General features: G+C 42.5%; 1 protein-coding gene across 4 annotated transcripts in view; it reads left to right on the top strand.

Annotated features, from left to right (window-relative positions):
• The window catches only part of LOC127368717 (kinesin-like protein KIF13B), a 36,434-nt gene extending 11,322 nt beyond the window's left edge, over positions 1-25,112 (top strand). Inside the window, exons 9-42 of one of the 4 annotated variants that reach the window (XM_051409814.1) lie at positions 864-951; positions 1,083-1,217; positions 1,588-1,700; positions 2,085-2,196; positions 2,876-3,088; positions 3,184-3,294; positions 3,655-3,789; positions 3,901-4,031; positions 5,016-5,102; positions 5,291-5,481; positions 7,153-7,384; positions 7,484-7,646; positions 8,468-8,614; positions 8,780-8,929; positions 9,643-9,771; positions 10,346-10,519; positions 10,723-10,880; positions 11,294-11,426; positions 11,622-11,768; positions 11,888-11,917; positions 12,124-12,223; positions 12,957-13,083; positions 13,471-13,526; positions 13,648-13,766; positions 13,851-14,027; positions 14,166-14,258; positions 15,684-15,836; positions 16,398-16,475; positions 16,839-16,895; positions 17,600-17,693; positions 18,037-18,119; positions 21,721-21,786; positions 22,384-23,722; positions 23,830-25,112. In XM_051409814.1, coding sequence (XP_051265774.1) covers positions 864-951; positions 1,083-1,217; positions 1,588-1,700; positions 2,085-2,196; positions 2,876-3,088; positions 3,184-3,294; positions 3,655-3,789; positions 3,901-4,031; positions 5,016-5,102; positions 5,291-5,481; positions 7,153-7,384; positions 7,484-7,646; positions 8,468-8,614; positions 8,780-8,929; positions 9,643-9,771; positions 10,346-10,519; positions 10,723-10,880; positions 11,294-11,426; positions 11,622-11,768; positions 11,888-11,917; positions 12,124-12,223; positions 12,957-13,083; positions 13,471-13,526; positions 13,648-13,766; positions 13,851-14,027; positions 14,166-14,258; positions 15,684-15,836; positions 16,398-16,475; positions 16,839-16,895; positions 17,600-17,693; positions 18,037-18,119; positions 21,721-21,786; positions 22,384-23,722; positions 23,830-24,086 — 5,578 coding nt within the window. In that variant the 3' untranslated portion in view covers positions 24,087-25,112. Of the gene's footprint in view, positions 1-863; positions 952-1,082; positions 1,218-1,587; positions 1,701-2,084; positions 2,197-2,875; positions 3,089-3,183; positions 3,295-3,654; positions 3,790-3,900; positions 4,032-5,015; positions 5,103-5,290; positions 5,482-7,152; positions 7,385-7,483; positions 7,647-8,467; positions 8,615-8,779; positions 8,930-9,642; positions 9,772-10,345; positions 10,520-10,722; positions 10,881-11,293; positions 11,427-11,621; positions 11,769-11,887; positions 11,918-12,123; positions 12,224-12,956; positions 13,084-13,470; positions 13,527-13,647; positions 13,767-13,850; positions 14,028-14,165; positions 14,259-15,683; positions 15,837-16,397; positions 16,476-16,838; positions 16,896-17,599; positions 17,694-18,000; positions 18,120-21,720; positions 21,787-22,383; positions 23,723-23,829 lie in introns of all 4 variants that reach the window. The other 3 variants (XM_051409813.1, XM_051409816.1, XM_051409815.1) reach the window with 3 other exon arrangements.
• The last annotated feature ends 38 nt before the right edge of the window (positions 25,113-25,150 follow it).

Genomic DNA, 25,150 nt, shown 5'->3' with positions numbered 1-25,150 from the left:
CTGTTACATACTGATACATAATACAGAGAATTGTACAAGAAGTTCCCTTAAAAAGTTACTTATCTCTGTATTCACAGGAAATCATCTGACAAAACATCCAAACTTCCATCCAAATCTAAATTTACACAAACGTCCTGCAGTTATTGTGTTTACTATTTTGGTTCATTGTACAGTTTATCAGTTGTTCTGTGCTGTTTGTTGTTGTTGTGCATTAAGTATAATATAAAATATCCATAAAATATTTCAGGGATGGTCAGTTTAGAAAAGAGTTGGAAATCACTGCTGTAGACTTTACTGCAAACCTAGTTTTTGAATAGAATCGATAACTGGAAACCAATTAAAACTACTGTCTTTGGTAGAAACTTTTCAAACAGAAATGTTAGAATATAATGCAAAATGTCATGGGTCTGACGACCTGCGCTTAAGTCTTTCTTTCCTTTTGCAGCCATGTGAGTCTTCATATTTCAGTCTGGTACAGTGCAGTGAACCTTAAATAACATTAAATTGTTCTGAGTCTTGATATTAAGACTGTTTTTATGTGCACTATGTGAAGAAGCTCTCTATCAGTCTGTAAAAATAGTCTATAAGGGGAAAAGGTATGTTTCTCACTGGGAATTATTCACTGGAATCATACATGTCAATATAGTGATTTTGCCAAAAAATACAGTGAATATTATAAGAGTCTGGACAGACACTGACGTAAACTGCAACTTGACTGGTCGGCAAGGCGATTTCAAGTTTTATTTGTTAATTCAGGAAGGGTGGAACACAGCTGTCCAGTTTATTTTCTCATGTTTGCACTTGGGTTGGGCAGAATAGAACTGAAGGATATAAAATTAATAACCACCTCCTTCTGTCCGTAGAAATCGCCAAGCGCTGAGAGTGAGAGAGCACAACGTTTTTGGGCCTTATGTTGATGGCCTGTCTCGCCTGGCTGTGGCCAGCTACAAGGTACCCCCATGAGCTACTTCTAATTTCCCATCTGTTTTTCTTTTGCTTCCATCACGTTGTGTTGCCAAGGGAAACAAGTTATTTCATAATGTAGAGACGAGACGTGTGTTTGTTTGTGGCGTCTCTGACAGGACATAGAGTCTCTGATGTCAGAGGGAAATAAATCTCGTACGGTGGCAGCAACAAATATGAATGAAGAGAGCAGCAGGTCCCACGCCGTGTTCAACATCATCCTCACACACACACTCATGGACCTACAGTCCGGGGTAAGAACACACACACACCCATTATCAACTATAGACGCTTCACAGGATCACAACAATCCTTTTACTTTTCCACAATAATCCTTAAAGATACCTGTATAGATGATAAAGGCAGTAACTGGGATCATTTCAGCACTGTTTTTGTTTTGCTTTCTGTATGGCTTTTCTGTTGAACTGGAAAAGATCTTGTGTCTTCTTCTTTTTATAATTGACCTGAAATGCAGTATTATGTCATGTTTTATCGTTTAGTCAGCACTTCTCCAGAAATGCCCAATTAATCTCTTAAGGTCATCTATAAATCTCCACAACTGCATCTGACCTTCAGTAACGTTTCCGTGCCGTCATGTATATTTCCCTGTGTACTGCTCTCCAGACGAGTGGAGAGAAAGTGAGCAAGCTGAGCCTTGTGGATCTGGCCGGCAGCGAGCGGGCAGCCAAGACTGGAGCAGCAGGGGAACGGCTGAAAGAAGGGAGCAACATCAATAAGTGTGTTAAAATCAAATCAAATAAATATATTGTATGTGGCATGACATGAAAGACCCTCAGCAGTCCGGAGTTTACTTCTGAGAACTAAATGACGTGACCAAGCAAAGGGATGGGATTTGGTTTGTTTTCCGTCTACACTCACTTTTGATTTTGATTCTTGATCTTGAGTCCATGATCTTGCTACGGTCATTGGTTCTGGTCTTTTTTTTGCTCATATTTTTTGCTAGACGGGATGCTATTTCCCTTGCATACTACCGTTGCAAAAGAAAGAGCATTTCGCATATTTACACTGCAGCTCTGTTTGCTTGACTGAAATCTTATCAGCCTTTTTCAGGCCGAGATTGCTTTGATGATTTGTGGTCTTCTCTTCATCTCTCCCTCCAGGTCTCTCAGCACTCTGGGTTTAGTTATTTCAGCCTTGGCTGACCAGGGAGCAGGGAAGAACAAGAACAAGTTTGTTCCCTACAGAGACTCTGTGCTGACCTGGCTGCTCAAGGTACCCAGATGGAAATAACAAACCTTGTTCATACAGATTCCACCACAGACAATCAGGACACTGATTTCTGTGCCTCTCCAGTTCTTTTTTTGCACTGCACACCCACTCCCACTTTATTTAAATTTAAATATAAAGAAACATAAAAGAAAGTAATTAATTTTCTGGTGTGCTTTTTTTTAAATTCTGCCTATTTAGTTTCGAGGCTCTGCTGATTATTTGCATTTGCTCTGCTCTGTTGGAAAAAAGCTCCTTTTGCCAGCTTTGAGTTTTTAATTATGGGTTTTTAAATGAGTCTTTAATTTGGTTCCATGGTAGCATTGTAATAGTGTTAAATGTAGCTTTCTGCAACTTGCAGGAAGCCTGATCCTAAATCATACACTCTTCACACATTTTGTAGTTCCTTCTCTACACCAAAGTAGTGGATTTGCTTTGTTTTGCACAGTGTCGACTGCAGGGTCTCCGCAGGGTCTTGAATAGTCTAAAATCCATTCTGAATTTAAAAATGTATCAGGTTAATGAAGTTAATGTTAATGAACTACATAATGAAACATAGATAATGGTTTTTAAAAGTGATTACATTTTACCTGTTGAAACCTGCAGAAACCCTGTGTTCAGATTTTTCCCCACTCAAGAGGTTTTGGGATCTTCTCTAAGATAAAAGCTGTGTTACTACCTGCAGGACAGCCTGGGAGGGAACAGCCGCACGGCCATGGTCGCCACCATCAGCCCTGCTGCAGACAACTATGACGAGACACTGTCCACCCTGCGTTACGCCGACAGGGCCAAGAGCATCGTCAACCACGCCGTCGTCAACGAAGACCCCAACGCCAGGATCATCAGAGAACTCCGTGAGGAAGTGGAGAAGCTGAGAGAGCAGCTCACAGAGGCCGAGGTTCGGATTACTGCAGCCGGGTTTAACCTGTAGATGTTTTTCCTAAATAACCCAGTGATATGTGGAGAGTAACGCAGCTTCTGTCTCTCTCTCAGTCTATGAAGGCCCCCGAGCTGAAGGAGCGGCTGGAGGAGTCTGAGAAACTGATCCAAGAAATGACAGTCACCTGGGAGGATAAACTCAGGAAGACTGAGGCTATTGCACAGGTAACACACACACACACACACACACACACACACACAATACACTCTCCACATCCATTGTTATACTTAACAGAACTTCATTAACTTTTTTGTCTATTTTTTGCACTGAAACAAGTAGACTTAATAGACACATTTAACCAAACTGAGGAGGTGAAATTAAAATGTGAGTCATTGTCAATTGATTTTGTTTCTGTTCATTCAGTGTGACTTAATTCAAGTTAAACTCATTCACTGAGTTCTATTCAGTTCGGAGTGTTCTTAGCTGCACTCCTTCTCTTTACCATTTCCTTCATCAAGCAGCTAAAGGTTGGAATAATCAATTAATCAATGAATGCATTAAATGTGCAATCTGTTTGCCTGTAGGAGCGTCAGAGGCAGCTGGAGAATCTGGGCATTTCCCTGCAGTCCTCTGGAATCCGAGTGGTGGATGACAAGTGTTTCCTGGTCAACCTTAACGCTGACCCTGCCCTCAACGAGCTGCTGGTCTACTACCTGAAGGTACCCGACACACACACACACACACATACAGCCCGGTGCTGTTTACCATGTACACATGTTCTGCACCGGTGCATTTTGTGACCACCTCCCCTGTCTGTGTGCCGTGCCCAGGAGCACACGCGTGTGGGCTCAGCAAACTCACAGGACATCCAGCTGTGCGGAATGGCCATCCAAGCTGAGCACTGCGTCATCGACATTACCGAGAGCAACGGCGTGATGCTCAGCCCTCACCGCAACGCCCGGTAGGTTCTCAACCTGAATCAACAATACAGCAAGCCGTGTTTGATAGACCACTGTAACACTGTAACCTCTCTGTGCACCACTGTTTTACTCTCTCATCATTTTCCATCAGCACTTTGAACTGCTCAGAGCACCCAACACTAGATGATAAAAAGTACTTTGTTAGCAACGGCAAGGCTCTTAAAGGGCGGCACTGGGTAATCTTAAAAACGTAAGAGGAGTCTTTAAGGAGTTTAAATTCACTTGCCACTGGACGTCACACTAGAGCACCAGCATCTCAGACCAAAACAGTGGGACAGAGAAAAAATAAAATTCACCAAAACCGCTTTTATTAGTCTCTCCAACAATCACAAACACTGGTTTGGTCAAAATAAACCTGTAATTTTAGTTAGATTTTTGTGAAAAGGGTTGCAATGACTGTGAGCTAATGTTAAATGCTGGTTCTGATAGAAAGGTGTCAGAACACACAGTGCATCATAGTTTGTTTGTATGGGGCTGCATAACATTCTGACCACCAGGGTGCCAAGGTGGTCATAATGTTATGGCTGATTGGTGTATAGTATATGTCAGTGTAGTGGTCACAGCTTGTTCTGCTGCCCCCAAGTGGCCCAAAACTGCCACTTTAAGTAAAACAGAGCCAAAACAGGAAGTATCTAATTAAAGAATACATTGAAAAATGAAGACAAATCTGAACTTAAACGCTAGCTTACACTAGTTTTTGATATTCAGTGCTACTGATACAACTCGGTCAGGAACAAAAAGGTATCCAGTTACAGCAACGTGCGCCAACCTGTTGCTGTCTACTGTGCGCTGACCAATACAAACAAAATGGCAGTTTAAAAAATCTATAAAGATATACAGTATATTGAACATAATTTGAATAGAAATTAAACCGAAGCTTGCATTGACACTGGCACAGGCCCCAAGGACGTGTTTACAGTATCATCTCTTCTCTTCTCAAATGAATCTTTTTTTATCACCTGTAGGACATGTGTGAACGGTGCTGCAGTCACCAGTCCAGTCCAGATTCACCACGGTGACCGAATCCTGTGGGGAAACAACCACTTCTTCAGGTCGGTTTCACCCACAGAGCGTTGACTTTGAATCTGCCTCTGTGTGCTGTTTGATTTCTAACACTAACATGTTTCTGCTGCGTTTATTTACATGTGGTCACAAGCTCTTCATTGTGTCTCTTCCTCTTCTTTTCGCCACATCACACTTCCTGTTTCTTTCACCACCACCTACTCATGCACACACACAGGATCAGCCTGCCGAGGCATATGGTCCACGCAGGAGGTGAGGATGAGGAGGGCGGCGCTGCGATGAAGACGTGTTTGAGCACCGACCGGCTGGAGGTGGACTTGGATGCGTCCAGTGACGTGTCGAGCGAGCTGAGCTTCGGCTATGAGTTTGCCCAGGCCGAAGTCATGATGAAAGGCATGGGCAACAATGGTGAGTCAGACTGAAATGTCAAACTATGATGAAGGTGCACACCATCAAGAAATAAGATGAACCCATGTTTATTTAATATAACAGAACAAAACATCCTGATGTGTTGTAGCCGAGGAGCTTCCTCAGAATGTGTTTTTAGGTTGACAGTTGTGGTGAATAATGACAGGCATTAATCAGCTTCTTTACACAGTTAACTGCTTACTTGTTGTGTCATAAGAGCTGAAATTCTGAGAAAAGGGATCTTGAAAGTTAAGAAACTGTGCTTTTATTTTACATTCCTTTGTACCTCAAATTACAATTTCCATCTATTTTGGTTGGATTGTCCATCCAGGCACCTGTAAAGTAGCCCTGATGTCACATTTTAAACTGTTAACTGTCCAGACTGCGACATACAATAAATGCTAAATATTGTCAATGGTTTTTTTTGATTGTTTGCATGTAGGGCTGCACAGTTGATCTAAATATTACAGAAACTGCAATACGGCCATGTGCAAAATGCGCGTACAATAGGATTATAATGAAGTATTGTAGTGCTGCTGAGACCCCCTTGTTCTCCACTGGTAGGAAAACATATTTGTTTGGTACAGACCCTAACAAATCAGAATTTTTTTGTTTCTTCAGTGCAGTTGAAAAATGTAATGCATAAATGATCATTCTCACTAATCGTGAATCATACTGCAGACAAAATGTCTCTCAAAATAATGGCAATGTTATTTGTTTACCATATTGCGCAGCCCTATTTACATGGTCTAAAAATACTTGACATGGGAGTGGAACTGGTGTTATTCTGACCTCTTTAACCCCTCTACATCATATCTGTCTGTGGGATCTGTCATTGAGCGCTCATGGACAGCCAAGGAACTCAAATAGTTCTGTCAGCGTTTTCACAAATGATTTAGGGATTACTACTGGGAACTAATTCCAGGAAAAGTCCCAAACTAACAATGTCCAAATAATCATTTTTAAGCAAGAGTATGACTTGATGATGGACGGTGTATGCTGCAATGATTCACAACATACTACAGTATGTGTGTTCATTATAATGAAGGAACATGTCAACCAGAGCAACAGTGACAACAATGGAGCTCTCTGGCACACAGGAATAAGTTGTATCAGGCTTTGGATACACAGGCTGTAGTTGTTAACAAGATGGATTCATTGTTTGGTTTGGTCCTTTTTTCGTTTAAGGATAACAGAGAATAGCTTTGTCCTTTAAGGTAACCAGGCCAGTTTTTATACAGCTTTATCAAAGCACAGGGTGTCCATCAAGTTACTCCGAGCAGCTTGTGCAGTATAATCCAAATATTTAGACCCCAAATGATTCCAATGTGGGTCCACTAGTTCAATATTTACCCCATAATCTCCTATATTTCCCAACCTGTTCTGGTTGTGTAAAGCCTGCAGTGCTCAGACAGAACACTCTGCTTGCCAAAGTAGAGATGATGAGGTAAATATTGGACTTTTGGACCAACAGTGAGTGCAGTCCTGTGAATCAGTCCCATCTTATTTGGGGGAGACTAAACAATGACAGAATTTTGCTTTTAGGATGAACCGTTCTTATGGATGAAATTTTCATTTTATAAGAAAGAATACTGAAATATAAACCTCCTCTCTTTCCTCCTCTTCTCTCTTCCATCCATCCACCCTCTGGCGGCTCCTCCTCCACCTCAGACCCCTTGCAGTCAGTGTTACAGACCCTGGAGAGGCAGCACGAGGAGGAGAAGCGCTGCGCCCTGGAGCGACAGAGGCAGATGTACGAACAGGAGCTGCAGCAGCTCCGTCGGCGACTTACTCCTGAGAAACCCTCCCACCTCCTGGACCCTACGGGCCTGCTGCCCGGCGCTGCAGCTGCTGTAATGGCACCCATCTCCCACAAACGCATGCGGCGCTGGAGCGAGGACAGGTGAGATACAATGAGCTGATGTTAAACTTTACTAATCCTTGTTGGCAGTGAAGTCTAAAGATTTTGTAAAACTTGCGTGTGTGTGTTTGTGCGGTTCAGAGAAGCAATGATGACTCGCAGCCTGCGGCGTCTGAAGGAGCAGATCGTTCGGGCCAACCTGCTGGCACAGGAGGCTGGCTTTATAGCCGAGGAGCTTAACAAGAGGACAGAGTACCTAGTCACTCTGCAGATACCTGCTGCCAACCTGGATGCCAACAGGAAGGTAGGCTTTGTGTGTGTGTGTGTGTGTGTGTGTGTGTGTGTGTGTGTGTGTGTGTGTGTGTGTGTGTGTCTAAGAGAGAGAAAATGTTTTTAAAAAGGGCATTGCAGAAACCTAAACTCACCAGACACTCTCTCTGATTGACAGATTATACATGCAAGTTCAGGTGCTTGCAGGAAGTCATTTAAAGTCTGTGCAAATTGATTTTCATACAGTAGTGCAGAAGTTTTCAAAGTTTGGCACTATTAAATGTATGCCAAATTAGCTATAAGCAGTTCCTGTTTGCTGGGTACCCATGGATGTACAGACTATAACTGGATACTGAAGAAACTTAAAAATGTAATGATTCTCAAGGAAGTTCTGTAGTTATAAAAAAAAAAATTTTCTTTTTCTTTTTGAGTGGATGTATGGATGTTTATGCACATTAGAGGAAATGCATGAAGAAGGAAGAGGATAGGAAGGAAATCACACTATTAAATATATGTCATGTCAGGGTATTCAGATTTAACCAAGTTTTGACTGAGAGAGGGGCTCTGACTTTTGATGCAAATGCTGCAATCAGGCGCTGAAGGTTTTAAAGTGGCTTAATTGCCTTCTCGCAGCCACTGCTGCACCTCTGGCAAAGGGAAATTAATGTAAACCTATTTCTGCCTAGAAGGAAGGAAAAACATGTTCAGTTACTGAGAAACCTCCCACAGTGTGGTTTGGAAAATGGATGGCAGTAATATAAGTGATATAGTACACATAATGTACTGTTTGCATTCTCTTTAGGTTTTCAAGCCGACATGTATTAGAAGCACTTTTCTCTCTCCCCCTCTTCTCAGCGTGATGCAGTATTGAGCGAGCCTGCCATCCAGGTTCGTCGTAAAGGTAAAGGGAAGCAGATCTGGGCCCTGGAAAAGATGGAGAACAGGTTGGTGGACATGAGGGAGCTCTACCAGGAGTGGAAGGACTTCGATGAAGACAACCCTGTGAGTGATCTGAAGAATATGCAGATAAAACATGGGCTAATGTGGTTAACTCAGTTTGCTTAAGAGAAATATTTAGAGATTTAGAGCAGACGTTCAGGAAGACCCTGAAGTCAAACAAGTGATGTATTCATCATCATTCATTCATTCTGTGTCTGTCTAACCCAGGTGATGCGGTCCTATTTCAAGCGTGCCGACCCGTTCTTCGATGAACAGGAGAACCACAGTCTGATCGGTGTGGCCAACGTTTTCCTGGCCTGCCTGTTCTACGACGTCAAGCTGCAATATGCAGTGCCCATCATCAACCAGAAGGGAGAGGTAGGAGCCTGCTGGGTGATTATATCAGTTATTTCATGGCTGCTGTGAAAAAGGTCTATGGACAGCCCCCAAACTTTTCTGTTTTGGTTCAGTCTCACTGCTCTCATCAGCAGGTGTTTTCAATGAAAAAGTTTTAAAAACCCCACTATACACTATCTGCCCAGTAACACACAGACACAGTTAGAGAGCTCATGAATATAGTGGAGAATAAATGCTATGTTCGAAACATTAGTTAAAAAATATTTACACTTTGGAAAGCTGTATCCAGCAAATGCTGAGTAGATATTTTTACTTGATGCTAAAATTATATTCATGTATTCATTCAAGTAATTTTTCATTACTTTGATTATGAGGCCTACAGTCAGGGGCCAGCTAAACACAGTCTATCCACCAGATATGAGGTTGAGGGTTTACTCAGTTGTATCAATCAAATGAGGGGAAACAAGGTGAGTAAACTACAGTTTACCATTACACCCTTGCCAACAGTATGACAATGACATCAGTGTATCTTTATGGATTCATTGATTATAAGTGACAAAGATACACTCAATTTGGTAACTAAATTTATTTTGTTACCAAGAAACTTAATTTCTTGGTTACAAAATTAAACCTGAGAAAAGACTAAATAAAGTAATATGTGCTAGCTTCGTGTGTGACTAACAGTGTGTGTGTGTGTGTGTGTGTGTGTGTGTGTGTGTGTGTGTCTGTCTCAGGTGGTAGGTCGGCTGCATGTGGAGCTGTGGCGGGGTACAGAGGGCTCTGAGGAGGAAGGTCCAGGACTGTTTGACGCTCAGCAGAACATCACAGATGGAGACCAACAGGAGCGCAAGCTGGACTGTGTGGTGAGAAACAAGCCTGATTCATCTGTTCATCACAAGAGTTAGAAATGAGCCAAATCCATGAAGATATTCAGGGAAACCCCACCTGATAATCTGAATCATATAAACCAGGATCCTACATGCAGCAGCTGCTCAGTATAAGTGAGTGTGACTTCAGTGTTGCCAGTGGGAAAATAGTTCCAGATTAATAATGGATCTGGCAGGCAGTCACATTGTTGTGTCTTTACTCTGTTGTGAGTTTCTCCAGCTCACTGTACTGTGAAATGTCACAAGTTTAATTAACTCTGGGTTGGCTTTGTATCCGGTTGTCTCTTGCTTCTGTTTGTCTTGTGATGAAATGAAATAAAAACAGTGTCAGGAGGTCTTTGCTACAAATTCCTACATGTTGACCTAAGGCATTTTCCCTGCGTGTAGAAATCATTTTTTGACTTTAGTAGAGAGCCACACTAAAATCAAGTTTAACAGACCAACACGTTTCTAAAGCAACCTTGTTCAGAACTAAAAAACAACACTCTCTCTCAAGTGACAAATCACTGTGTTTGTTCAACATCATCTCCTCATATCCTCTCACTCTCAGGTGAAAATCCTCCAGGCCAATGGTCTTCCTCGCCACCTGTCCAACTTCGTCTTCTGTCAGTACCACTTCTGGGGGCAAGAGGAGCCGGTGTTCATCGCTCCAGAGGTGGTGCCATCCAGCTCGTCCTCCGCCTCCAGAGACCCTCAGTGCACTGTGGTCTTCGACAGCGCCAAGGTAACACCCCCGGTGGAATTTTCCATGACCTACAAACACACACACACACACACACACACACACACACATCAAATCAGCTCACAACCTTTACCATAGTGTTCTCCACACTCATATTTCACCAATTTAAAAACAAAAACAAATCTGATTTGTTTGTTTTCTTGTTTATTCAACAATATTTCTGTCTCATTTTAATAACTTATCAGGAGTTGTCGGTGACAGTGTCGGAGGAGTTTGTGGAATTTTTGGCCGAGGGAGCGGTGGCCATTGAAGTGTACGGCCACAAGCAGGCCAACCACCGCAGGAACCTGGCACTGTGGGACCTGGGAGTGATTCAAGCCAAGACCCGGTCCCTCAGAGAAAGGTGCAGTGACACAAACACACACAAGCATGCAGTTTTCTAAAAAGTGAGAAAATGAGGGATTGGAAGAACTGCGTATAATATGTACTAATTTATTCTTTTGTCAGTTTGTTATTTTAACGTTTATTGAGCTGCAATTTCAATTCTGCTCATTTCAAATGTATTTTTTCACTAGACTTTTTTTTCTATCCGTCATAATGGGACAATAGCTATAAGGTAATAATGAAACCGATGACTGATAATGTTGTATCCTCAATGTGTTTCTGTCACAAATTATCAGTCATGCTAAAATGTTTCATCCTCTAATGATATAACTGACCAATAGGCCTATTTCTAAAACATATTATGTGTCTAACATATAAAGGTGTGTGTTACTTTAATGTAAAGCTCTGATCCGATGCGTGCTGCACCTGCAGGTGGAGCGAGGTGACCCGCCGGCTGGAGTTGTGGGTGCAGCTGATGGAGCTGAACGAGGCAGGAGAGTTCACAGCTGTAGAGGTCCTTCCTGCTAAAGACGTACGCACAGGAGGAATCTTCCAGCTCCGACAGGTATCACGGGTCTGAGTTTGTTTGCAGAAAATGAATCACCTGAGACCAGAATATTAGCAGTTTATTAAGGTGTCACTGTTAGCTGATGAACATACTGTTATTATGTCTGGCTTCATGAGTATGTGGGAGTACATTTAAAGAATTGACTATCCTCTCTTTCCAAAACTATCCTCTCGTGTAAATGTGTCCCTCCAGGGTCAGTCCCGTCGGGTCCAGGTGGAGGTGCGTTCAGTACCGGACTCAGGCACCATGCCCCTCATCACCACCTCCATCCTCTCCGTGTCCATCGGAGACGTCAAGGTCCGACAGACGCGTCCCTCCAAAGGCAGCGAATCACAATGGGTGAGGAGGAAATCCAATCAATAAAATACAAATTTGTTGGAATTTTATGGAAATTAAATGGCCTTGATGTTTGGTTTAATGTTTGACTTTAACTGTTTCTCTGTCAATTTAAATTTCAGGCTGAGGATGAAGACATGGACAGCTACCAAGTAAGTAGATGATAAATGATAAAGATGCATCATATTTCCCCAATAACAGAGAAAAATGGCACATACATAGCTAAATGTGTCCTATCTTATGTAAACAGTACGTTTTTCTGTACAACTGATGTGTATGTGTATCTCTACCTCTGTGTGTGTGTGTGTGTGTGTGTGTGTGTGTGTGTGTGTGTGTGTGTGTGTGTGTGTGTGTGTAGGAGGTGGACCTGGAGAGGATGAGGGAACAGTGGCTGGACATTCTGACTCAGAGGCAGGAGTATCTGGACCAGCAGCTACAGAAGATAGTTAGCAAACCAGGTGCAGTCAGAAGGCATTTCTCAACACAACTCTGATGTGGAAGAAAAAAATGAGTGATAGCAGCAATATTTCCAGTCTTCCATTTTCTTGTCAGCGTGCACTTTTTTTATGGCAGCATGTCATTTCCTCTCACTGCTGGTACTTCATGCTTCTTTTCTCATATTGTGTTTATTAAAATGCGTTCCCTAGTGTATGATTTTACAGCACAAATGCTGCTTTTCTTCTTTCAATTGTCATAACCAAGTGGCAGCGATGTCGCCATTAATTTAAAGAGACAATGAAGCAAATTTAGATTCTTTTTCAGCATTTCCAACAGCACAGCCCCGTGGATGAATGGAAAGCATGGAAGTAATTACTAACTGATTACAGTTTAGCTGACAGTGATCATAAGTCCTGAGCCCCTGATGGTTGTGAGGTTGTCATGGTTTGGAAGGGTCATAGCTGCAGGTTGGTAGTTACAGCATACTGTATCCAGTATGGAGAAGGGCTGGGGAAGGAATATGGTTGAAATCAATGTGACAACATTAATAGGAATATTTCTCTGATGAGGATATGGCAGGATGTGGTGTATCCAATATCAGATAAAGAATAATCAAGAAAATGAATAATAATAGTTATCTGTATTTTAGTGCAGGTCTTTCCTTCGTTGTGTTTGCTCACCTTTTTTGTGTGTGTGTGTGTGTGTGTGTGTGTGTGTGTGTGTGTGTGTGTGTGTGTGTGTATGTGCATGTAGATAAGTCAGAGGACGACGTTGAGAGGGAGTCCCAGCTGCTGGAGTGTCGCCTGACGCTCACCGAGGAACGCAACGCCGTTCTGGTGCCATCGGCTGGCAGTGGCATACCAGGAGCGCCGGTCGAGAGGTGTGAAAATCTCTCTTTACAGCCATTTTTATTTGTTATTTAATTCTAGCAAAGGTTTGCTGTAAGAACACAATGCTTCCTTGTCACACTGGAGCTACCTTATAACCTGTTGTTAGAATTTCAATAATGGTGCAAATGAACCTACTACTACTGAAACTACTATTCCAGTGATCACAACCTTAAATAGTTGACAGCAAATTCAGGTAAAAGTCAAGTTCGGTGGTTAGGGAGAAGCTAGACCTCCACTGTTTTCTGCTCCTCAGATCCACTCAGTTGGGTGTTAATTGCTTGTCTAGTCAGGATGAGCGGAGGGAGCTCTCAGCCGCTCCGTATCATGGAGCAGGTGTTCAGTCAGGGGGGCTGACGTACGCTGCTGTTTCTCCACAGGGTTCCTGTCTCTGGAATGGAAACGCACATCCCTGTCCTGTTCCTGGATCTCAGTGGTACGTCGTTCCTGACAGTCAGTTATGCTTGTGATTTGGCAGAATCACGATTAATAATGAGTAACTACTGAACGCGCTTTCTTTCTGTTTTTCTCCCTCTTCTCTCTTTTTTCCACTTTAGCTGATGATTTCCAGTCCAATCTTTCAGCCCCATTGGCCGGGGGGTTGGATGCACTACTCAGTGGGGAGGATGACGACGACTTATTTGACCTTCATATTGTTAAACACTACGATCCAGAGGTAAGATTGATATTCAGAGTGTGTGTTTAACACCTCTATGGAGGATGGAGCCGTTCATTCTCCGTGCTTTCCTACGTGGTCCAGGTGAAGGTGGAGGCCTCCTGGGACTCGACGGTCCACGAGTGTCCCCAGCTGAGTCGCGTGACATCGGCTGACCAGAGGGTTTACCTGACAGTCAGCACGGTGGTTCAGCTGAGCCACCCGGCCCACATGCAGCTGCTACTCAGGAAACGCATCTGTGTCAATGTCACCGGGAGACAGGTGGGTGCCAACTCCCCCCGAGGCATGATGGGCAGGAGCAAGCTGACACAATGACACGTTTGCTCTCTCCCTTACATAAGCACATGGCCACCGATGAAGAGATTTGAGAACATGTGGTTGTGTGTGTTGGTGTGACAGGGTTTTGCTCAGAGTCTGCTGAAGAGGATGTCTCAGCGCAGCACCATCCCCGGCTGTGGAGTCACCTTTGAAATTGTTTCTAACATCCCGGGGGTAAGTACCAGACCACAGAGGTATTTGTTAGAAAGAAAGTAAAATAAAACTCAGTTTTCATTTTGTCACTGGACAAATTCACCCTCATCCTACTGACATATTTAACATACAATGACTACCGACGGGTTCCTGTGGACCCCAATAATACACTACTGTAAGAAACAACTATTTTAGTAAAGGGTTATTTTTTGTTTTCTATTTCTTTCGGTTATTAATCTAAACAACATTTTATCATGAAATTATGTATTGTATGTCTGACTTTGAATCTTACCTTAGGAAGACCGGTATTTCAGGTGGTCCATGGAGCACATGAGGAAATATGTGTCTGTCTCTTTCAAAATGACTATGAATATATAATTCTTTAAATTAGGGCCTGTGGCAAACCTGAACTCAATAAGTAGTTCACTGCATAGGTGGAATTGGGTGCTTTTGACTGGGGTCATTGCTATTTTTAAAAAGCATAACGTCTTTAGGAACACATTGATTGACAAAGTAATGAAACAACTGGAATGATAGAGTAAAGCACCTGTGAGATATGACAAAAAGCATCGGGGGTCTGAGGGTTAAAGAAAGATACGTCTGCAACTGCATATTTGTTTAATAAAAACTAAAGAGGAGTAGAATAGAGCAGACCTCTACTGACACATCCATCAGTTTATTGTTACATTACAGTCTGCTTGACTAGTAAACAAATTAGTAGACTGTGGAAAATAATGCTGCAGATTCTTCTTTATGCAGAAGAACAAAGTCTTGTTTTGACAGCTGGAAGTCATCAATGTGTAAAATGGTGGTTAGCGACTATAATATACAAATGTATTTTTTTAATGCTTTATATTACTTCTATATAGAACTCCATATTGTTGCCCATATTAATGAAAACCATGCAACAGTAATGCACCACGGTGTGCTGAGTCATAACATAACTATTAGTCTCACAGGTTAAAGTTAAAAACACAACATGTTCGTAATTTAGTCAGTCATGTCAGAAATAAACTACAATGTCTGGAAATTGACCTTTGAACTTTCAGAATTAGAGTGTGATTATCCATGGAACTTTGTATCATGTGTAAGACATCAAAATGGTTAGATAGGATGCATGTGGTCAAACTCCACTAGGCTAACATGTTTTATGTATGTAGGCCTTCTACATTGTTGAATATTTAATGGTGGTTTGCAATGGTCTGTGGTCTGTGTTTTCTAAATAACTGACCAGAGAAGAATTCTGAGTGTGCTGTTCTGCACTGTTTGTTTTGCTGTAATTACATTTCCACTACAACACAGCTCATAGATTCTATCATGTCAGCAGTGGTAACTTGCAAAAGATAATGTAAACAGATGAAAGCCCAGCAGGGTGACTCAAGAGCTGGCATTAAGCACATGAAGTAGCACCCTGCCCCCTTACAGTCCGTCCCCCTGCTCCCACAGGACATCCACGGTCCAGAGGACAGGGAGATGTTGGCCAGGCTGGCTGCCAGCACTGAGGACGACCAATCAGCTGACAGCGAGGCGGCTATAGAGAAATACCTCCGCAGCGTCCTGGCTGTGGAGAACATCCTCACTTTGGACAGACTCAGACAGGTTAGGAAATACTCTTCATAAACAACTGAGATGTGAATCTCCTCTTTGTAGATTTGATATGAATCTCCAAACATTAAAACCGCATTAAATCACTCGGTATTCAGCCTCATTAAGTTCACTCAGAATACCCTAAATGTCTGACCAGTCTCTCATTTAACCGTGTTGCTTTGATTGATATTTCTCCGAAGCATGAGCACATTAAATCCTCATTGTCTTTTTCACTCTTTACGCAATTTAGGAAAATGTCATCTGGAGCCAGAATTGGAACATTTTCCTTTCTACCCTGCCAAAAAAGAAACAGATAGAGCTAATTAATCCACATAATACAAAGCATCCAAATAAAGACACTAAGTGATAGTGTTCCCATAAATCACACAATTAGAAATGCTTACAAAACACATTTATTTGTGTGTGTGTGTGTGTGTGTGTGTGTGTGTGTGTGTGTGTGTGTGTGTGTGTGTGTGTGTGTGTGTGTGTGTGTCTGTGTGTGTGTCTGTGTGTGTGTGTGTGTGTGTGTGTGTGTGTGTGTGTGTGTGTGTGTGTGTGTGTGTGTGTGTGTAGGAGGTGGCTGTGAGGGAACAGCTGGCAGTCAAAGGGAAATCTCCCAGACGCTGCCTGAGCTCCCCAAACATCAACCGGGTAAGAGGTTTTTTTTTCAGTGACCCACACATCACATTAATATTTCAGGTGTTTGACCTTCATCAGGTGGTAATATTAGCTGAAACCATGGATCCTGTGAACACAGAGACATCCCACTGGGGTCATGGGAGCGTTAATAAAGAAAATTTCAACTATCCCATATTCAACTGTTCTCTCTTAACTGTAACATTTTCGACCTTCTTACTGCAGCTAACCACAAGATAGAATCAGTTATTTTAGGTTGGTTTGTGTTCTGGGGTTCAGGTTTTGTTTCTTCATACAGTCCCTTCTTCTCTGCTGTTTTACCTGTCTCACTGGTGTTAACCTGTCTCACTAACACCCTGGCTCTAACCCTCTAACCAGCTGTCAGCCAGCAGTCTGGAGCTCTACTCCTCCACTCATAAGCTCAATGACTTCAAGGTGAGGCACATTAATCAAGTCTACTAATCTCTTCTGTTTATATTGTTTCTATTGTCTCTATGATAGACTAATACACTGATTCATTAACTGTTTTTGCTGGTTCCACAGCAGGACTTCACTGTCTCAGAATATTCACAGTTTCTCCTTGCTTTGTTTTATTAATATTCAACATAGTAAAAACATAAAAAACCCTGTAACATGACAATTGAAAACACTGTAGAGCAGTAATTGCCTCCCAGAGGTACCTGTGCCCCAGGAGGTACTTCCTTCAGCTACCAGGGTTTACAATGTGGAAAAGGTTGAAGCCATTAATCCACTAATTAATAAGGAAAAATCCCAGAAACTTTTATTTGATTTTAAAAATATGTCCGCATATTGAGTCAGCTGTAACACCTGAACATTGCATGCTGCGATTAAGAGAATGTGAAAATCAGTTAGCAAGCGAGCAGTAAAGTCTAAATGTTTAGCTAAAAGTAATGGCTGAATGGCTCTTATAGCTAAACGTAAAGTATACATCGCTGTTTTAGCTAAAAGGAATGAATAAATGGTTGAAATAGATAGCTTAAAATAAAGGATAACTGGTTGAAATAGCGAATGGAATAGCTGTGTCGTTGCAGTTCTCTCTGGTCACCCATAGAGGCTGCTGAAGGTCACAGATTACATGCGTGTCATCCTCTGGGTATGTTTCCCCCCTGTTTGTGCAGGGCTGGGAGAGCCATCAGGACCTTTCTGTGGCGCCTCCTTCATCTAGACGCACACTGCCCAGCTCCATATCCCAGCACCTGAACCCAGAGACAGGTACGACTGATAAAAACCTTTATCTTCTAATGGGTTCTTTCTCTGGCTTTGAATTATCTTTCTATATTTGCTGCCTTTGATGTCATCAGCTCTGTCTTTGCTTCAGCCGGTGGACAACCATATCTGTCCTTTGGCTCTGAATCTTAATTTGGCACTCGTTTTCATGTTTGCCAGCACACCTCTCCATTTCCCTCCTCCCTGCCTCAAAAACGTAATCTTTTCTTGCTTTCCTTCTTCCTCCTGCCCTTATTTTCTCCATCTCTGCTCCCACAACCTCCTCCTCTTCTTCTCTCGTCCTCTCCATCAGTGCATTCAGGCTTTGCTGCGTCTCATCTCCCTCCAGTGAAGGCCGTACCCAAGCTGCTGAAGTCACTGCTTCCTGGTGGGAAGGAAGATGATAGCGTCCAGACAGCTGTCCATCAGCAGGTACACATTCAGTCAGCTCACAGCGCTTTGGATTTAAGCTCGTATTCTGCTCGCTGTCTTATCAGGGATTTAAAGTTTGTATGCATCACTGCTGCCTGAATCTAAATATCCCCTCTACTCATCAGCAGCTAGTCCTATTTCTTCTGTTGCCATGGAAACAGAGCTTATGTAGATGGAAACACACAAATAATAAATAGATAACGTGTATAAATGCCTCAGTGCCCAAGATGAGTGGTTTTCAGAGGTTTGCAAAAAATAGGTGATAAACTTCATCATAAACAAGGAATAAAAACTGCTTTTGTGTAGACCTCATCATGTTTTTATGGTTTTGAGGCGGAACTCTTCTAATGTTCACCTTGGCTATACTGACCAAAGATTTTCATTTATCATTAACCAGTCATTACTAAACAGCTTTTTTAAAACAGTTTTTACAAAATACTGCAGGTTGACTTTTACATTAGTTGGTGTTATCCATAAATAAGAAGAGATTTGAGAGACTTGAGTATACTGTGTTTTTTTTTTTTATTACTTTTGCTGCTTTATTTTGAAAGATCTTAGATTTATTTTTCTGAGTTAAGATGAAATGATCTAAACAGATGATTTGCATATGTAGGATCTATCACATTACTGGTTTACAACCTCAGACAGCAGCCCGATGAAGGAAAGACAGCTGAAAACACTGGTAAATAAACCAGAGGAGTTCATCTTGTTAGACTACAAATTTATTACAGAGAGGCTGTGTTGCAAACAGGGACATTGAATTTGAATTGAAATATTTGCTTTTTTCAGACTTATCCAAGATTTTTGTTTTTAAACAACCCGGAGTTTTTCGGTCATATTCAGGACTTAGATGTTGGTTTAAACATATTTAAAAGTTGGACACTGGTAAAAAGAGTAATGTATGACATGAATGCGGCAAGACAAGTTGGATTATGGGAAATGTTGACGGCCACCGATGTCATTAATAACTATTCCATTAAATTCCATCAAATAGAACAGTCCACCAGCAAACAAAGTATTAAAATGCTGCTACTAGCTACATTTTACTGCTAATGAAACAAAGCAATAGTTAATAAGAGCGTTGAAAGTGTTCCAGGCTTTGTGTTGAGAATAAACATAGCTGTTACTCTGAGTAACAACACTAGGTTTGCTGAATCAAACCCAGGGTACTTGAGCACCCAGGTTACGACTGTAACCATCAGCACACACAGTTCAAACGTCTCCCAAGTGATTGACGTGCTGTATGATGTTTGAGACTCCACAAACAGCCCCTGCTGAGGCAGGAGCACACTGTGTGTAGAGGAGGGTTAATTAGGAGCAGGTGAAAACCATCGCACTGATGCGTCGCACCCCCGCTCCTCCACCACCTCCTCATCCACTGATCTCCAATCATATGCCATCGAGACCCGGGAGTCTGCAGCTTTTCATTGCTGCCAAACACTACAGCATCTGATTTGACTGATTAGCACCTTGAGCCGCGAAGGGAAGCTAATCAGGGAAATCATGTGCCGTGCTGTTTGGTTTGGGATGGAAACCCGCCGGGCCTCGTTGGTACATTGTTTGAGGCCATCGCTCCAATTAGTGCTTCACTCCACCCTGCCTGCCACAGATGTTTAGAAAGGTCAACAGAAAAACAAAAGCCTCGAGTATTGCAAATATTAGCAGGCTGTTGACGTAAATTGGATGAGTGGCTGATTATAGCCCCGAGCTCAACACCTGGCTGAAAAAGTACAGTGCAGTGGACGGATTCCGTTTACTTTACAAATCCCAAGTTCTACCTTTCTGGTGATATGAATGATCTGTAGCTTAACTGTTGGAGACTGTATTAAGGCCACCATGTAAATACCCCATGACTACAGATTCATGTTAACAGTCTGAATCTTATCTACAGCAGACTGTAGACTTGGAAAAAAAAATGAGGACTTTAGGCTTGACTTGTACCTGACTGCTGTGAGACGAGAAATACCTGCAAAACGAATTCCCATCCGCCTCAACTGTAGTTGGCTAACACGCTGAACTAAGATGGTAAACATGCTTAACATGTGCACGTTAGCATTGTCACTGTGAAAAGGTTAACTTCGCTCAAACAGGAGTACACTAATAGCAACAGTGAGTACTTACACAGTGTGGCAATAGAGCTCTATGGCACGGAGGAATCAGCTGTATCAGGCTTTGGCAGCTCAGGTAGTTGTTGTTGTTTGTAGATTTCATACAAATAAAAGTAAAGAATCACACAGATTTAAAAAGGAAAACATTCAAACATTGTGTCATTTTAATGTTCACCATTCAGACACCCAATCATGTGTCCTGACCAGCAACGTGCCTCTGACAACGTTGCTTGAACCTGCCCTCCAGGAGAATTGGACATGCCCCTAAGACTTAAAACAGAGAACAATATTTGAATGTGCGGGCTACCTTTCTCGATTCTTTCTAATCCTTTTTAATGAAAACCGATGTGTCCATATTACAGTGATAACACCACAGCAGAGGCCATTGTTGTGCACCTGACGTGTTGTGTTGACTTGCAGGTGTACTGTCCTGAGCCACAGAGGGCTCGGGTAGATGTGTTTGACCTGCTCTCTGATGGTAGACATATTGTCCACGTAGGTTGTCGCTCTGCTCACAGCAAAAGCACAAAGAGAGCCCAATCAGACCACTTCATTTATGATCAGCAGCGTTGGAAGAATGAATGTGATCCATGGGAGTCCAACAATCGTCCTGATTAATATCCTGTGACTGTTACACACACAGTTGAACAATTGTCCCAATTTATTAAACATCTTAAAATATCTCAAGATATAAGATTATGAGATATGTTTTTTTTATGACCCTCTTCAAATAAAAATAAAAAATGTTAAGAAGCAAATCACACAATATTTAATCAGCTGACAGATCATATCGAGTGTAAAGAGGTAACTAGAATACTGAATAGGGATAAATGATTATGGGTGCAATTATAATTACGGTGCAATTATCCTGATTGTTTTACCAGTTTATCATGATTATCTGTCTGAGTGATCTGATGAACAAATATTTTTATTGCACTTTCTGCATCTCATATCAACATATTGACTGCTGATCACTAGAATACGCTCCATATTTTTCTCCTTTCTAATTTATTGATGTGCTAAAGTGATTATACGCAATAATGGCATATGTCTGTGCACTCCTAATATATTGTAACAGATGGCCAACTGGCCTAGTTAGTTATCCTAGTTTAGTATTCAGTGCGGCTGCCAGGGAGAGCAGTACAGTGTGATGTTCAGCCTACAGTATCTGTCATCTTTCTAGAATGGTAGATTAACTTTTTCCCCACAGGCTCGGTTTCTGTCTTACTGTCACGCTGAAGCCCGAGCTTTCTAATTCCCTCACAGCAGCTAATCACAACTTCATGCACGCTGTCTAATGAACAGGTTTGGAAATCTACAGGCTTATATTAACGTCTAATCTCTGGCTCCAAACCGGGCCGAAATGACGCCGACTTGCTCGTGATTACATCTTGAAATCTGCTTGACAACCTTTCAGCGCTAATTTACAGATTTTGCGTTTTGTTTAAAATGTCATCAACGGAACATCTTTTAAATTCCCTTTCCTGTCGCAGAGTTTGCCTCGCATCATGGTGCAGTCAGCCAGCGTTGAAGAGGGCATGAGCAAACCGCAGCAGCCAGTAAGTTCCCCCACGCCCCAGCTGGTGTTACAGGTATCTGTATGTACCGGGAATGCAGATGTGAACTGTTTTTGAGATAAGGTGTGTTCTTTATTATCTGACTTTCCGTGTGTGGATGGCAGTTCACTTTGTACTTTTGTTAACTTTTTTTTATTTTCTTTGTTTCCTGTTTTGTTTTGCAATAACTGGCAGACACAGTTGGTAACTTAATTAGCCTCGCAGCGTGGCATTACGTTGTCTGTACAGGTTTGTAGAGATCTCTTTAAAGCTGCTTTAATCAGTATGTTTATATCAAAGTGTGTAGGATTTAGTGGCAGCAAGCAGCTTTTTCCAGTGGAAAAGCTCAGATAAACCGATTGTACACTACATGGCCGTCAACAAACAGCAGACAGACAAAGTTAGCAAATAGCTTGTAAACATAGTAGAGCGTTCAGCAGCTAAAGATCCTGATACTTCCCCCAGGAGATGATGAGACCAAAACAGAACATAGTTCAGATCGATAGTACAGTGTTTTCATTTCTACAGACCTTCAGACAAGGATTCATCCTTTTGCTGCATTTTATGTCACGAATACCGTTGTCATGGTTTCCCTCTTAGGTTCCGATTGAGGAAATCATTCCTCCCGACCTCCAAATAGAGGGCCCCAGATCCGTGCCCCTACCACCACCAATCATCCCGGAGACAGACGACTCTATCCCCAGCCCGAGCGAAGCATCGAGCGGATACATCTCCACTAGCATATCTACAGCAACTCTGTCAGACGTCTACACCCTGAGCTGGGACCTGCCTCCGTCATCCCGCAGCAGAGCCGACAGCTTTGACGCTGTGCCAGATGACGATGAAGAGAACAACAAAGTGACTTATCCTGAATCTTTTCTTGTGGACCAATCAGACTATCAGGAGTCACTGCTGGTTTTGGACAGTAAGGCAGATGAAGAGAGAACTGACTCCACGCCATCCAAAGCATACGATACTGAATCAGAACAAGAACCAGATCAGTCTCCATCAGTCCAGTTGAAGGAACAAGAAGAACCTGATTCAGTTGCAGAATTAGACTTACCACGCCAGACCAAACAAAAGCCAGACTCAACAATTGACCACATTGGATCAGAACAATTAGACAATTCGGAACCACTTAAAGATTCTTTGTTAGTCGAAGAGAATAAAACCAAACAGACAGAAGTTTCACAAACAGAACCCTCAGAACTCGAGGTCGCTGCCACTGATGAAGAAGAAGCTGATCTGTCACAAGCGTATGCACAAGAAGATCAAAGCCAGTCTGAAACTGTCGTCCGTCAGCCGCAGCAGCCCAAACAAGACCAAACAACCTTCAACAGTGCTCAAGATCCAGCTCCAAATCCGATCCCGCCTGTGTCTGAACTCTCGGTTCCAGCTCCTGCCTCATCTGAAGATCTGGTTCTTCAAGGAACATCAGAGGAACAGGCAACTCCTGAGATCTCAAACCCAAATGGCACCTCCATCCCAACTTCATCCTCAACCACTGATGAAGTCCAACAGAACGCAGCTGCCAGTGTGTCTCCAAAGGCCACCACAGCTCCAGATCCTTCTCTGTTCAGTGGTAAGCCTTCCAAACCTGATGTCTCAGTAGCAAACCCCTTCAAGATCCAGAAAGTGAAGTCTTCAGACCTCAAATCCTTTCATCGTATTCTGGGCGAGGAGGAGGACAAGCCCGCGCAGGTGGACCGGGCCAGCAGCCTTGGGACAGGACTCAACCTCTCTGTGCCGATGGAAAGCCTGGAAATTATCTCTGACTCTGAGGAAGGAGATGCAGCCACTAATACCGTTCTTCCTGACTGGCTGAAAGAAGGGGAGTTTGTGACCGTGGGCACCAATAAAAGCGGCACCGTGCGTTACGTTGGACCCACAGATTTTGCAGAGGGTACCTGGGTGGGAGTGGAATTGGAGGTACCAGCAGGTGAGTAGAACAGCGCCCAATTCTGTGACCTGACCTCGCTGCATTCTTTGTACATTATTCTTAGTTCTATCCCCACTCAGAATCTCAAACAAACCTTTTCTTTTCAGGGAAGAATGATGGTTCAGTGGGTGGCAAGCACTATTTCCACTGTAACCCTGGTTACGGAGTGCTCGTAAGGCCGGACAGGGTGAGCCGGTGTAGCGCTAAGCGCCGTCGCCAGCATCAGCAGCAAAAGCGCCGTAGTGCCAACCTGTCTGGATCCAGCCCGAACCTGGCAGCCCTCACCGCTCTGGCCAAAGGTGAAGGTGGCGGGGCATCGAGCGGCCGCAGCAGAGGAGAGAACCGCAAGTCGTGGAACACTTGAGAGGCTCAGTATCTGCTAATTGGCTTATTGCCGGACACCCACTCACCCATCACCCACATGCTGCAGCTGGTTGATGTGATTATAGGGTACGCTTTCAGAAAGAATGACAATACAGTGTTTTATTTGGGCAGATCTGCTACAGGCTTCACTGTATCTGGTGTTGACACAAGATGAGTCACTCTGTGCTCCTCTGTTGGTAGACGGAACCGTCTCACACATCATCTGTTTAAGGACTGTATCCCTACCTAATGTACTTAGTAATTGAAAACTACAGACAAATATTGAATGTTTTATCAGAAAATGTGAATGTTTTTACGTATGTAGATGCAAATAACCATTTTTTGGTGGATGTCTGATTTTGGTTACACAACACCTTCCTGTGCTCATATTTCCACTGTTATGTATTATGCAGCTGCATGTCTGGATAGACTTCCAAGTGTCGTAAATTGCTCTGTACCTACAGGTATTGTCTGATTGGATGCTGTTTTGTTTTTATTCTTGTGCCTTGAAATATTACGACTACTACTCAGCAAATGTGCCTTAGTGATAAACCACCAAATGATGTGCTGCTGGTAGGTTGAAAACATTTACCTGGAGCTTATTTCAGCTCTTGAATGTGTATTTCTACTGTTTCGGAAAACAAAACTTGCACTCCTTTTTCTGACACAAACTACTGAAATTTTACATTTTTAATCAGCTTCGTCTCCATGTCAGTGTGTCAATTGATTGGAAGTGACTTTTTTTCGCTAGCAAATTTAGAATTATAGTGAGTGTGTGTGTGTGTGTGTGTGTGTATGGGAACCCATTGATTTGAACAAGATATAAGGATACTTGAGGGACTGTTGGTTGTAATGCATTTAGTATTAATTTTTGTCTGGTAAATAGGATATTTTATACTTGTGCATTCAAGTTGATCTTTTTGACTGCCTCACTGCTTATTTATTTAAAAATGAAGACATGATATTGATAATGAAAAGCAAAATCAACTTTTTGTATTGTCAAATAAATTTCATTCTGCTGCCGTCAGTCAGTGTGACGTATTTGTGTACAGATATTTGTAACCA

The sequence above is a fragment of the Dicentrarchus labrax genome, unplaced genomic scaffold (assembly GCF_905237075.1).
Source record: "Dicentrarchus labrax unplaced genomic scaffold, dlabrax2021, whole genome shotgun sequence".
Taxonomy (NCBI): domain Eukaryota; kingdom Metazoa; phylum Chordata; class Actinopteri; family Moronidae; genus Dicentrarchus; species Dicentrarchus labrax.
The sequence above is the reverse complement of the archived record's forward strand: the minus strand, read 5'-3'. Positions and strand labels throughout refer to the sequence as shown.